The 14,580-nt window shown below is 39.5% G+C and overlaps 1 protein-coding gene across 1 annotated transcript; it reads left to right on the top strand.

The window, feature by feature from the left end:
- Positions 1–10,032: 10,032 nt before the first annotated feature.
- Positions 10,033–13,714, top strand: LOC306924922 (glutamine amidotransferase-like class 1 domain-containing protein 3, mitochondrial). Its single transcript, XM_079503604.1, has 5 exons — positions 10,033–10,147; positions 11,305–11,417; positions 12,396–12,567; positions 12,953–13,154; positions 13,502–13,714. The coding sequence occupies exons 2-5, from the start codon at positions 11,310–11,312 to the stop codon at positions 13,692–13,694; spliced, it is 675 nt and encodes a 224-aa protein (XP_079359730.1). The 5' UTR covers positions 10,033–10,147; positions 11,305–11,309; the 3' UTR covers positions 13,695–13,714.
- Positions 13,715–14,580: the final 866 nt, after the last annotated feature.

Raw genomic sequence — 14,580 nt, 5'->3', positions numbered from 1 at the left:
GATTTTTGTCTTATTTTCAAATCCTCGTTTTTCATCATTTTTGTCCATGGGCTGTACCCCATCTCAGACGGCATACTATAGCATGCTGTTTTTCATAATTTTTGAGGATTTGAAAAAAAGACGAAAATCACTCAAGACAATGGACTATAGCCCATGGTCTCGGAGTGATTTTCGTCTTTTTTTCAAATCCTCGTTTTTCATCATTTTTGACCATGGGCTGTACCCCATCTCAGACGGCATACTATAGCATGCTTTTTTTCATCATTTTTAAAGGATTTGAAAAAAAGACGAAAATCACTCAAGACAATGGACTATAGCCCATGGTCTCGGAGTGATTTTCGTCTTTTTTTCAAATCCTCGTTTTTCATCATTTTTGACCATGGGCTGTACCCCATCTCAGACGGCATACTATAGCATGCTGTTTTTCATCATTTTTGAGGATTTGAAAAAAAGACGAAAATCACTCAAGACAATGGACTATAGCCCATGGTCTCGGAGTGATTTTCGTCTTTTTTTTAAAATCCTCGTTTTTCATCATTTTTGACCATGGGCTGTACCCCATCTCAGACGGCATACTATAGCATGCTGTTTTTCATCATTTTTGAGGATTTGAAAAAAAGACGAAAATAGCTCAAGACAATGGACTATAGCCCATGGTCTCGGAGTGATTTTTGTCTTTTTTTCAAATCCTCGTTTTTCATCATTTTTGACCATGGGCTGTACCCCATCTCAGACGGCATACTATAGCATGCTGTTTTTCATCATTTTTGAGGATTTGAAAAAAAAGACGAAAATCACTCAAGACAATGGACTATAGCCCATGGTCTCGGAGTGATTTTCGTCTTTTATTCAAATCCTTGTTTTTCATAATTTTTGACCATGGGCTGTACCCCATCTCAGACGGCATACTATAGCATGCTGTTTTTCATAATTTTTGAGGATTTGAAAAAAAGACGAAAATCACTCAAGACAATGGACTATAGCCCATGGTCTCGGAGTGATTTTTGTCTTTTTTTCAAATCCTCGTTTTTCATCATTTTTGACCATGGGCTGTACCCCATCTCAGACGGCATACTATAGCATGCTGTTTTTCATAATTTTTGAGGATTTGAAAAAAAGACGAAAATCACTCAAGACAATGGACTATAGCCCATGGTCTCGGAGTGATTTTTGTCTTTTTTTCAAATCCTCGTTTTTCATCATTTTTGACCATGGGCTGTACCCCATCTCAGACGGCATACTATAGCATGCTGTTTTTCATCATTTTTGAGGATTTGAAAAAAAGACGAAAATCACTCAAGACAATGGACTATAGCCCATGGTCTCGGAGTGATTTTCGTCTTTTTTTCAAATCCTCGTTTTTCATCATTTTTGACCATGGGCTGTACCCCATCTCAGACGGCATACTATAGCATGCTGTTTTTCATCATTTTTGAGGATTTGAAAAAAAGACGAAAATAGCTCAAGACAATGGACTATAGCCCATGGTCTCGGAGTGATTTTTGTCTTTTTTTCAAATCCTCGTTTTTCATCATTTTTGACCATGGGCTGTACCCCATCTCAGACGGCATACTATAGCATGCTGTTTTTCATCATTTTTGAGGATTTGAAAAAAAGACGAAAATCACTCAAGACAATGGACTATAGCCCATGGTCTCGGAGTGATTTTCGTCTTTTTTTCAAATCCTTGTTTTTCATCATTTTTGACCATGGGCTGTACCCCATCTCAGACGGCATACTATAGCATGCTGTTTTTCATAATTTTTGAGGATTTGAAAAAAAGACGAAAATCACTCAAGACAATGGACTATAGCCCATGGTCTCGGAGTGATTTTTGTCTTTTTTTCAAATCCTCGTTTTTCATCATTTTTGACCATGGGCTGTACCCCATCTCAGACGGCATACTATAGCATGCTGTTTTTCATCATTTTTGAGGATTTGAAAAAAAGACGAAAATCACTCAAGACAATGGACTATATATAGCCCATGGTCTCGGAGTGATTTTCGTCTTTTTTTCAAATCCTCGTTTTTCATCATTTTTGACCATGGGCTGTAGCCCATCTCAGATGGAATACTATAGCATGCCGTTTTTCATCATTTTTGAAGATTTGAAAAAAAGACGAAAATTACTCAAGACAATGGACTATAGCCCATGGTCTCGGAGTGATTTTCGTCTTTTTTTCAAATCCTCGTTTTTCATCATTTTTGACCATGGGCTATAGCCCATCTCAGATGGCATACTATAGCATGCTGTTTTTCATCATTTTTGAGGATTTGAAAAAAAAGACGAAAATCACTCAAGACAATGCCCATGGTCTCGGAGTGATTTTCGTCTTTTTTTCAAATCCTCATTTTTCATCATTTTTGACCATGGGCTGTACCCCATCTCAGACGGCATACTATAGCATGCTGTTTTTCATAATTTTTGAGGATTTGAAAAAAAGACGAAAATCACTCAAGACAATGGACTATAGCCCATGGTCTCGGAGTGATTTTCGTCTTTTTTTCAAATCCTCGTTTTTCATCATTTTTGACCATGGGCTGTACCCCATCTCAGACGGCATACTATAGCATGCTGTTTTTCATCATTTTTGAGGATTTGAAAAAAAGACGAAAATCACTCAAGACAATGGACTATAGCCCATGGTCTCGGAGTGATTTTCGTCTTTTTTTCAAATCCTCGTTTTTCATCATTTTTGACCATGGGCTGTACCCCATCTCAGACGGCATACTATAGCATGCTGTTTTTCATCATTTTTGAGGATTTGAAAAAAAGACGAAAATCACTCAAGACAATGCCCATGGTCTCGGAGTGATTTTCGTCTTTTTTTCAAATCCTCATTTTTCATCATTTTTGACCATGGGCTGTACCCCATCTCAGACGGCATACTATAGCATGCTGTTTTTCATAATTTTTGAGGATTTGAAAAAAAGACGAAAATCACTCAAGACAATGGACTATAGCCCATGGTCTCGGAGTGATTTTCGTCTTTTTTTCAAATCCTCGTTTTTCATCATTTTTGACCATGGGCTGTACCCCATCTCAGACGGCATACTATAGCATGCTGTTTTTCATCATTTTTGAGGATTTGAAAAAAAGACGAAAATCACTCAAGACAATGGACTATAGCCCATGGTCTCGGAGTGATTTTCTTCTTTTTTTCAAATCCTCGTTTTTCATCATTTTTGACCATGGGCTGTAGCCCATCTCAGATGGCATACTATAGCATGCTGTTTTTCATCATTTTTGAGGATTTGAAAAAAAGACGAAAATCACTCAAGACAATGGACTATAGCCCATGGTCTCGGAGTGATTCTCGTCTTTTTTTCAAATCCTCGTTTTTCATCATTTTTGACCATGGGCTGTACCCCATCTCAGACGGCATACTATAGCATGCCGTTTTTCATCATTTTTGAGGATTTGAAAAAAAGACGAAAATCACTCAAGACAATGGTCTATAGCCCATGGTCTCGGAGTGATTTTCGTCTTTTTTTCAAATCCTCGTTTTTCATCATTTTTGACCATGGGCTGTACCCCATCTCAGACGGCATACTATAGCATGCTTTTTTTCATCATTTTTAAAGGATTTGAAAAAAAGACGAAAATCACTCAAGACAATGGACTATAGCCCATGGTCTCGGAGTGATTTTCGTCTTTTTTTCAAATCCTCGTTTTTCATCATTTTTGACCATGGGCTGTACCCCATCTCAGACGGCATACTATAGCATGCTGTTTTTCATCATTTTTGAGGATTTGAAAAAAAGACGAAAATCACTCAAGACAATGGACTATAGCCCATGGTCTCGGAGTGATTTTCGTCTTTTTTTCAAATCCTCGTTTTTCATCATTTTTGACCATGGGCTGTACCCCATCTCAGACGGCATACTATAGCATGCTGTTTTTCATCATTTTTGAGGATTTGAAAAAAAGACGAAAATCACTCAAGACAATGGAGTATAGCCCATGGTCTCGGAGTGATTTTCGTCTTTTTTTCAAATCCTCGTTTTTCATCATTTTTGACCATGGGCTGTACCCCATCTCAGACGGCATACTATAGCATGCCGTTTTTCATCATTTTTGAGGATTTGAAAAAAAGACGAAAATCACTCAAGACAATGGTCTATAGCCCATGGTCTCGGAGTGATTTTTGTCTTATTTTCAAATCCTCGTTTTTCATCATTTTTGTCCATGGGCTGTAGCCCATCTCAGACGGCATACTATAGCATGCTGTTTTTCATAATTTTTGAAGATTTGAAAAAAAGACGAAAATCACTCAAGACAATGGACTATAGCCCATGGTCTCGGAGTGATTTTCGTCTTATTTTCAAATCCTCGTTTTTCATCATTTTTGACCATGGGCTGTAGCCCATCTCAGATGGCATACTATAGCATGCCGTTTTTCATAGTTTTTGAGGATTTGAAAAAAAGACGAAAATCACTCAAGACAATGGACTATAGCCCATGGTCTCGGAGTGATTTTCGTCATTTTTTCAAATCCTCGTTTTTCATCATTTTTGACCATGGGCTGTACCCCATCTCAGACGGCATACTATAGCATGCCGTTTTTCATCATTTTTGAGGATTTAAAAAAAAGACGAAAATCACTCAAGACAATGGACCATGGTCTCGGAGTGATTATCGTCATATGTCTCTGGGACACACCTACTCTAGGTGTTGGTGATTTGAACCAGCACCTTCCTACTAGGTATTCTATGGATATTATTTGATTTATCCGCTGGGCCACACCTACTCTAGGTGTTGGTGATTTGAACCAGGACCACCCTACTAGGTATTCTACAGATATCATCTGATTCATCCACTGGGCCACTCCTACTCAAGGTGTTGGTGATTTGAACCATCACCACCTACTAGGAGTATGTCGGGTTTGAACCGGCACACTTCTACTAGGTATACTACGGATATCATGTGACTTATCCACTGGGCCACTTACCGGCACACAATCATGGTGAATTTCTGGGCTGCTTTAAAGTTGTCCTTCTGGAAATCAGTGTGCAAAGCAAAGTGTCACAGTTATGCCTAATGTGGGATTTGAACCCTGGACATGTGGCTCCCAAGGACAGCCTCTCATCACACTGAGCTAACTGACGGTTACTACAACACAGCTTTTCTGTGCTACTTGATGTGAGTGTGGAAAGCAAAGTGTCACAGTAAAGACTGGGGTGGGATTGCACCCTGGACGTTTTTTTTTTGTTTGAATTTGAGTGGGGTTTGAACCCACCATCTCCTGATCATGTGGCAGCATCCTAACACACTGAGCCACTGGGTCCAGACAATTCATACTGCTTTCTTGTTGGTTTTCTTCTTCTGAAATCGGTCTTGAAAGTAAATACTTGAGTGGGGTTTGAACTCACCATCTCCCGATAATGTGGCAGCGTCCTAACACACTGAGCCACTGGGTCCAGACAATTCATACTGCTTTCTTGTTGGTTTTCTTCTTCTGAAATCGGTCTTGAAAGTAAAGACTCGGGTGGGGTTTGAACTCAACATCTCCCGATCATGTGGCATCGTCGTAACACACTGCGCCACTGGTTCCAGACAAATCAACTGCTTTTTTGTTGATTTTCTTCTTCTGAAATCGGTCTTGAAAGTAAAGACTTGAGTGGGGTTTGAACTCACCATCTCCCGATCATTTGGCAGCGTCCTAAAACACTGCGCCACTGATTCCAGACAATTGAACTGCTTTTTTGTTGGTTTTCTTCTTCTGAAATCGGTCTTGAAAGTAAAGACTTGAGTGGGGTTTGAACTCACCATCTCCCGATCATGTGGCAGCGTCCTAAAACACTGCGCCACTGGGTCCAGACAATTCACACTGCTTTTTTGTTGGTTTTCTTCTTCTGAAATCGGTCCTGAAAGTAAAGACTTGAGTGGGGTTTGAACACATCATCTCCCGATCATGTGGGAGCGTTCTAACACACTGCGCCACTGGTTCCAGACAATTCACACTGCTTTTTTGTTGGTTTTCTTCTTCTGAAATCGGTCTTGAAAGTAAAGACTTGAGTGGGGTTTGAACCCACCATCTCCCGATCATGTGGCAGCGTTCTAACACACTGCGCCACAGGTACCAGACATTTCATGGTGCTTTTTTGTTTGTTTTGTTCTGGTACCATATGGTAACCAATCTGGTAACAGACAACTAGGGTTAGGGTTAGGGCTAGTGTCCGTTGGGGGGTAATTGGGTGATTTAACATGGAGTTGATGAGAAGCCGTGAAACACCCAACCCACCCTCAACAAAATCCGGGATGCCTTCAACTTGATAAGAAAACGGATTAATGGGATTGATATGCCTTTGAATGTGTTGGTTGATAGGTCGTTGGTTTTCTTCTTCTGAAATCGGTCTTGAAAGTAAAGACTTGAGTGGGGTTAGAACTCACAATCTCCCGATCATGTGGCAGCGTTCTAACACACTGTGCAACTGCTTTTTTGTTGATTTCTTCTTCTGAAATCGGTCTTGAAAGTAAAGACTTGAGTGGGGTTTGAACTCACCATTTCACGATCATGTGGCAGCGTCCTAACACACTGCGCCACTGGTTTCAGACAATTCAACTGCTTTTTTGTTTGTTTGGTTCTGGTACCATATGTTAACCAATCTGGTACCAGACAACTAGGGTTAGGGTTAGGGTTAGGGCTAGTGTCCGTTGGGGGGTAATTGGGTGATTTAACATAGAGTTGATGAGAAACCGTGAAACACCCAACCCACCCTCAACAAAATCCGTGATGCCTTCAACTTGATAAGAAACGGATTAATGGGATTGATATGCGTTTGAATGTGTTGGTTGATAGGTCGTTGATTTTCTTCTTCTGAAATCGGTCTTGAAAGTAAAGACTTGAGTGGGGTTTGAACTCACCATCTCGCGATCATGTGGCAGCGTCCTAACACACTGCGCCACTGGTCCCAGACAATTCAACTGCTTTTTTGTTTGTTTGGTTCTGGTACCATATGGTAACAAATCTGGTACCAGACAACTAGGGTTAGGGTTAGGGTTAGGTGATGGACAAGATGGAAGTGATGATGAATGATGATTTTTACTGACAAGAAAGGAAACGGGTAACAATCAGTAGTGCAAAAAAACCAAAGGCATAATCAGACTTAAGCCGCGTTAACACCAAGGAAGCTAGCAGCTTCTGTTTGCTGGAATCAAATTAAACGAACAAAAATCACAAATGTGTTTTTTATATGTTGGATTCAGATTCAAATAAGGAAATTATACTAAGGTCCCCTGACCCTATAGTCCATTGTCTTGAGTGATTTTCGTCTTTTTTTCAAATCCTCAAAAATGATGAAAAACGGCATGCTATAGTATGCCATCAAAAATGATGAAAAACGAGGATTTGAAAATAAGACGAAAATCACTCCGAGACCATGGGCTATAGTCCATTGTCTTGAGTGATTTTCGTCTTTTTTTCAAATCCTCAAAAATGATGAAAAACAGCATTGACCATGTACCCCATCTCAGACGGCATACTATAGCATGCTGTTTTTCATCATTTTTGAGGATTTGAAAAAAAGACGAAAATCCCTCAAGACAATGGACTATAGCCCATGGTCTCAGAGTGATTTTCGTCTTATTTTCAAATCCTCGTTTTTCATCATTTTTGACCATGGGCTGTAGCCCATCTCAGACGGCATACTATAGCATGCTGTTTTTCATTATTTTTGAGGATTTGAAAAAAAGACGAAAATCACTCAAGACAATGGACTATAGCCCATGGTCTCGGAGTGATTTTCGTCTTATTTTCAAATCCTCGTTTTTCATCATTTTTGACCATGGGCTGTAGCCCATCTCAGACGGCATACTATAGCATGCTGTTTTTCATTATTTTTGAGGATTTGAAAAAAAGACGAAAATCACTCAAGACAATGGACTATAGCCCATGGTCTCGGAGTGATTTTCGTCTTATTTTCAAATCCTCGATTTTCATCATTTTTGACCATGGGCTGTAGCCCATCTCAGACGGCATACTATAGCATGCTGTTTTTCATTATTTTTGAGGATTTGAAAAAAAGACGAAAATCACTCAAGACAATGGACTATAGCCCATGGTCTCGGAGTGATTTTCGTCTTATTTTCAAATCCTCGATTTTCATCATTTTTGACCATGGGCTGTAGCCCATCTCAGACGGCATACTATAGCATGCTGTTTTTCATCATTTTTGAGGATTTGAAAAAAAGACGACAATGGACTATAGCCCATGGTCTCGGAGTGATTTTCGTCTTTTTTTCAAATCCTCAAAAATGATGAAAAACGGCATGCTATAGTATGCCGTCCGAGGCCATGGGCTATAGCCCATGGTCTCGGAGTGATTTTCGTCTTTTTTTCAAATCCTCAAAAATGGCATGCTATAGTATGCCGTCCGAAAAACATTATAACTTTGGCATGCTACTAGTCCTACATACTTACACCTATTAATCCCCATTCAAACCTATTTAGGTTCATCTTACGGTGGACATGTTCCCTGAAAAGGAATCTTAGAAATATAGTGCTTTAAATTTGAGAAGTTTATAATGGCAGATAGTGTCACGTCAAAAAATCACTTTCACCTAGAAACTCCATTCACACGTTTTATAATTCAGCTTACTGTGGAGACACATGCTGGAACTTTGTACTTTTAAATGTTTTGTAGTTTCTGAGTTATTTAACTTAAACGCCCAATGCATTCTCAATGGCAATAGCACAAACTTTGGCATGCTACTAGTCCTACATACTTACACCTAGAAACCCCATTCAAACCTATTTAGGTTCATCTTACGGTGGACATGTTTGCCTGAAAAGGAATCTTTGAAATGTTTCATAGTTTTAGAAATATAGTGCTTTTAAATTTGAGAAATTCAGAATGGGGGTCAATGGCAGATTTTGGCAAGTAAAGATTTGAGTGGGGTTTGAACCCACAATCTACAGATCATGCAGCCAGTGTGCCAAGTCACTGATCTACTTGCTACCTGCCACAATGCAGTCTGCTGTTCCCTTTGAGTACAACATTGATACAAAAATAAAATACAAAAAATAAAATAACAGGAGATTTGTCTATTGTTTCTTTTGCTGTTGTTTATCTCTAGAAGTTCGAATGTTTATGAACCATAATGGAAACAAGTCTCTGGCTCTTCTGTCATTATCTATTCGGCCTTTTTCAGAACAGCATGCACAGTGGATCACTGGGTACAGAGCCTGCCTGGGAATCAGGAGGCTGCAGGTTCAAGTCCTGGCTCTGACATAATGTCCCAAAATCATGAAAATATGACATACTATAGTATGCCGTCCCAAACCATGAACAGTTCTAGTATGTCGTTTTTTCATGATTTTCATCTCTTTTTCAAATCCTCCAAAATCACGAAAAACGACATGCTATAGTATGCTGTCCGAAACCATGAACTATAGTATGTAGTTTTTTCATGATTTTCATCTCTTTTTCAAATCCTCCAAAATCACGAAAAACGACATGCTATAGTATACAGCTACATGTCCACCGTAAGATGAACCTAAATAGGTTTGAATGGGGATTCTAGGTGTAAGTATGTAGGACTAGTAGCAGCTCTATGGCACGTCACTTTCTCCTAGAAACTCCATTCACATTTTTAATAATTCAGCTTACTGTGGAGACACTTGCTGGAACTTTTTACTTTGAAATGTTTTGTAGTTTCTGAGTTATTTAACTTAAACACGCCCAATGCATTCTCAATGGCAATAGCACAAACTTGCCCCCCCCCCCCCCCCCCCCCCCGAACCTACACACCCGACTTCATTCATCCCTTACTTTCTTTACTGTCAATAAATCCCTTAAACCATCTCAATGGTGTGTTTCTTCCGACTAGTGAAAGTCGTTGTGTTAAATTAGATTTGATTTATGGTGGTGAATGATTCAGCAGTTATTTTATCCTGTGTGTGTGTGTGTGTGTGCGTGTGTGTGTGTGTGTGTGTGTGTGTGTGTGTGTGTGTGTGTGTGTGTGTGTGTGTGTGTGTGTGTTTTCTTTCCAAACAAGGGTTGTAGACTTGTAGGCGGGGACAGGAGATTCTGGGAGTGGACAGAAGCTATAAAATCTGTGCTTCAACTCATTTTTGTCACATCTCATCTGAACAGCAACAAGGCTCGAGTCACACTACAGCTCACACTGCTGTAGTTCTACAAGGTGAGAGACTTTCACTATATCTTTATTATTTTATTTACTACCACCTACTTTCCATCTGCCGTCCCTATTGGGACTATTTGCTATTGGCAAACAAACACATTTCCAGAACGTTTTTCAAAATTATTATTATTATTATTACCCTTATTATTATTACCCTTATTATTATTATTATTATTGCAAATGACTATTGAAAATTGCTTATAGAGTAAACATGCCTATAATATTGTATTTAGCCTTCAGATTTTACTTTACATGTTTTATCGATGGTTTTACTCTTCTTTTTATTACCTTGTTTTGTAAAGCGTTAAACACTGTTTGGAAAAGCACTTTGCAAATACATTATCATCATTATTAGTCATTATCTCATATTCAGAGGTGTCAGTGATATAGAGAAGAGCATCTGGTGCCATGAGGTCCTTTCATTATTTTAGGTGCACAAAACGCTATCAAATTAAACTAATGGAGATCTTGTCCCACTTGAAATGCAACTTTGGAGATATAGATCGGTATTGTTAGGATGATAATGGATTCAGATTCTGCATATCAATTCCGGTTCTTTTGGACCCCCGTTTCAGTTCCATAATGATAAGACATAAGATGTTTAGATAACCACAATCTCTGTGTTAACTGAAGTAGGCAATAGTATATCAATTGTCAACTTTAAGAAATGTAATGAATAGTAACATCTCATATGTTTATTCCATGGCAACACAATGGAAAGCAGTAGCAAAACACTTTATTCATTATGAAACTCGAACTCAATTGACTCAATAATGACATTGTTAACTTTATTAGCTTTACACAGCTTTGCCAAATACACAGACAGTCAAATTAAGATACAAAATAAACAGTTCCACCATATTAATTAACCGCATTACCTACAACATAAAACACCCACCGGGTTTCATAGGATTTAAAGTTTTATGGGTCCTCTCCTAAGTACCAAGCAATTTGGATTTTGGATTTGGAACCAAATCTCAACATCCAAACTACAGTACAGTCTGGAGAACAAGTGTGTACAGTGTACACACTTGTTCTTGGAAAGACTCCAGACGTTGTGTTACTGTGTGTGCGTGTGCATGAGCATGACTCATGAGCATGTGTGTGCGTGTGCGTGTGCGTGTGTGTGTGTGTGTGTGTGTGTGTGTGTGTGACAGGAGCCATGGTGAAGCGTGTGGCGCTCATTCTCTCTGGATGTGGAGTGTACGATGGCACTGAGATCCACGAGGCCTCTGCCGTTCTAGTGCACCTGAGCCGCGCCGGAGCCAAGGTACTGTGGCTCCTCAATGACTGTCTCAGCCATGGGGCTGGCTCATTTCAGAGTTTGTATAGGTGGTATAAGTGATATTTGTTTGGTTAAACCAAAAAGTTTCTTGTTAAAAAGTGTTTGTTCAGTAACAGGGTCTCATGTCTCTCGTGTCTCTCAAGCTCAACCCATTAAGACCTGAGGCCGATTCTACAAATGCCATAAATTTGGTCGCGGACCATCTGAAAATGTTTTATATAATACCAGGGACCCCAGAAGAGAGAAGATTTGTATAATAAGAAAAAAGAAAAACATCTTTCAAAGATTTTCGAAAATAGCAGATCTGTACAAGGTCGCAGCGCTTGTATGTTGTGAGCTTGTATATCTGCTATTTTTGAGAACCACTGTTGTAAACAACTGTTCTAATTCCTAAGAGCTTTTTGAAAAACATTTGTTGTTATATAAAATCTAAAATGACACCAATGCTTTCCCGGTTTTAGTGGGTTTAATAATAAACAAACATTTTCAGGTCAGGATCACAATTTCATCTGATCAGGAGAGAGAACTCATACAGGATACAGAATAAACAAGGGACATTTGTGCCCGGGCGGCCCAAATGTCACCTTGGCTGGTAATCCAGACGTGCGGGAGTTCGACTCCCGATCCCGCGGCCTTAATTACTACGTGTCACCCCCCATCTCTCTCAGCCTACTTTCACCTATCCCTCTATCAATAAAAAGAAAAAAGGTGAAAGCCAAAAGAAAATATCTAAAAAAAACTAAAAAAACAAGGGACATTTGGAAGTGATGAGGCAAACGAATGAGCAGACACATTTGCAGCTGGATTCTCTCTCCTGATTGGATGACATTCGTAACCCAAATAAAAATGTCACTGAACAAACTATTTATAGCACTGATTATAGTTAGTTTACTTTTAACCCAAATCATTTCTCTTGCAGCACCTTTAAGTGCCTGTGTTAATTGGCTATGGATTACGTTCCAGGTGCAGATGTTTGCTCCTAACATCAATCAGATGCATGTCGTGAACCACTGTGAAGGAAACCCCACAGAGGAAAAACGCAACGTGCTGCAGGAAAGCGCCCGTATCGCCCGGGGCGATGTGTCCGACCTGGACAAAATAGACGTTGCAGCCTTTGATGCCGTCATAATCCCAGGTGACGTGAGACCGTCTCAATTGCCCTAACATTGCCTCTCAAAGTGGGGCCTGGGGATTCAGAGGGTTCCAGGCGGGTCCTAGCAAAATGAGTAACAGTATAACCATTTTAACCCTATTTTATACTTTGAATGATTTAGAAGAAAACAGCACAAATCGTATTTTATGGGGGTCTCTGGACAACATATTTTCCGATGGGGGTCCATGGCCACATATATCAATTTGGGAGTCCTAGACATGGAAATTAATAAAAAATGTTTAGTAATATTAAAATGTTGAATACAGGACCTTTACTTTCTAGATGATGGTATTGCTACTTCTAGGTACAAAATGTGGAGTACTTCGACCACTGGTTTAACATGCTGCTTCTGTGTGATGTTGCACAGGGGGGTTTGGTGTGGCTAAGAACCTCTGTGACTGGGCAGTGAAGGGGAAAGATTACACCATCCAACCCCAAGTGGAGAAGCTCATCCAGGCGTTCCACCGAGCCGGAAAGCCCCAGGGCATGTGTTGCATCTCCCCTGTCCTCGCTGCCAGAGCTCTGCCCGGATGTGAGCTCACCGTGGGACAGGACAAGCAGTGTGAACGGTCTGTACTGTGATCCAGTGATTCTCTAAACCTGTTCAATTTCAAGGACCCTCAGTTTGGTATTCATTCATTGACCACAGAGGGGTGCATATGCATACTCACGAACTCTAACAGTATACGATAGATAGATAGATAGATAGATAGATAGATAGATAGATAGATAGATAGATAGATAGATAGATAGATAGATAGATAGATAGATAGATAGATAGATAGATAGAAAAAGTACTTTGATTATATGTATATGATTATTTGATAAAGTTTCAATTGAATAATCACTAGGAAGATAATCATTACTTGCAGCCCTAGTTCTAAACCCATGCACCTGCCTTGTCTGTCCTCCTCAGATGGCCCTACGCGCAGACAGCCAGCGTGCTGAAGGAGATGGGCTGCAAACACGTGAATAAGAACGTGGACCAGGCGCACGTGGACATGAAAAACAAGCTGGTGACGTGCAGCGCGTTCATGTGCAACGCTCCCATTCACGAGGTGTTTGACGGGGTGGGGGTCATGGTCACAGAGCTGCTGAAGCTGGCTTAACAGGAGTACAAATACATCAACATCATACAGTTGGGTGCCACCGATATTGTCCCTTATTATTTGACCCATTTAGGCCTGACCTCAAAATTTAAAAACAATCCTTCTAAATCCTCCAGTTTTCTGAAATAAATATTTTCACGATTTTTCAAAAATAGCAGACCTACAAGCTCGTAGCGCGCCACTCGGTGGCGCGCTATGAGCTTGTAGATCTGCTATTTTTCAATAGCTAAATTATAACATAATGTTTAAAACACCAAAAGGGGTTTTGCGCAGATCACGCAAACCTCAGCAAAAAGAAAAGGACAATATTGATGGCCTCCAACTGTACATCATTGTGGAATAATTCAATGTTTATTCCATGACATACTGTTCCATTTCTTAATTGTAACCGTTTCTAAAACAAAGTTGTACTGCTGTATAAGATTATATTCAGTGAGACAAAAACATGCACAAGGAGTAAAGAAATACCACAATATAAAAACAAGTAAAGGTCCTCTATTAAAATGTTACTTTAGTAAAAAATTAAAAACATTTTTTTAATGTATATTACTGTATGTGACACAATAAGCTATACATGCTTTTTGGTAACGATTTGGTAATGATTTGAATATTACATTATACAAACACTCAGTGGTCTAATAAACCAGGTATTAAGAATGCACGTTTTTGCATCTACTGTATAACAGGTGTTGTAACTTGTATTATTGTAACATCGGGATCGGTCGATTTGAACATGGAATTGAGTATTTTTTCAGCCAAAATGTCAATATCGGTGCATCTGTAATTATTCACCTATAAGTGAAATCATACACAATCCGTGTTTTGGCTCAATCAAAAAAAAAATTGTAATTAAATGTAGTAATGCAGCATGTTCATCAAAACTAAC

Source organism: Electrona antarctica (assembly GCF_951216825.1).
Source record: "Electrona antarctica genome assembly, chromosome: 1".
In the NCBI taxonomy this organism is placed as follows: domain Eukaryota; kingdom Metazoa; phylum Chordata; class Actinopteri; order Myctophiformes; family Myctophidae; genus Electrona; species Electrona antarctica.
This window is presented reverse-complemented; position numbering and strand designations above follow the sequence as displayed.

Coding starts and splice junctions, on each gene's coding strand:
- LOC306924922 (XM_079503604.1), top strand. CDS start 11,310: ATGGTGAAGCGTGTGGCGCTCATTCTCTCTGGATGTGGAGTGTACGAT. Junction 11,418..12,395: donor TGAGCCGCGCCGGAGCCAAG/GTACTGTGGCTC, acceptor ATTACGTTCCAG/GTGCAGATGTTTGCTCCTAA. Junction 12,568..12,952: donor TGATGCCGTCATAATCCCAG/GTGACGTGAGAC, acceptor GATGTTGCACAG/GGGGGTTTGGTGTGGCTAAG.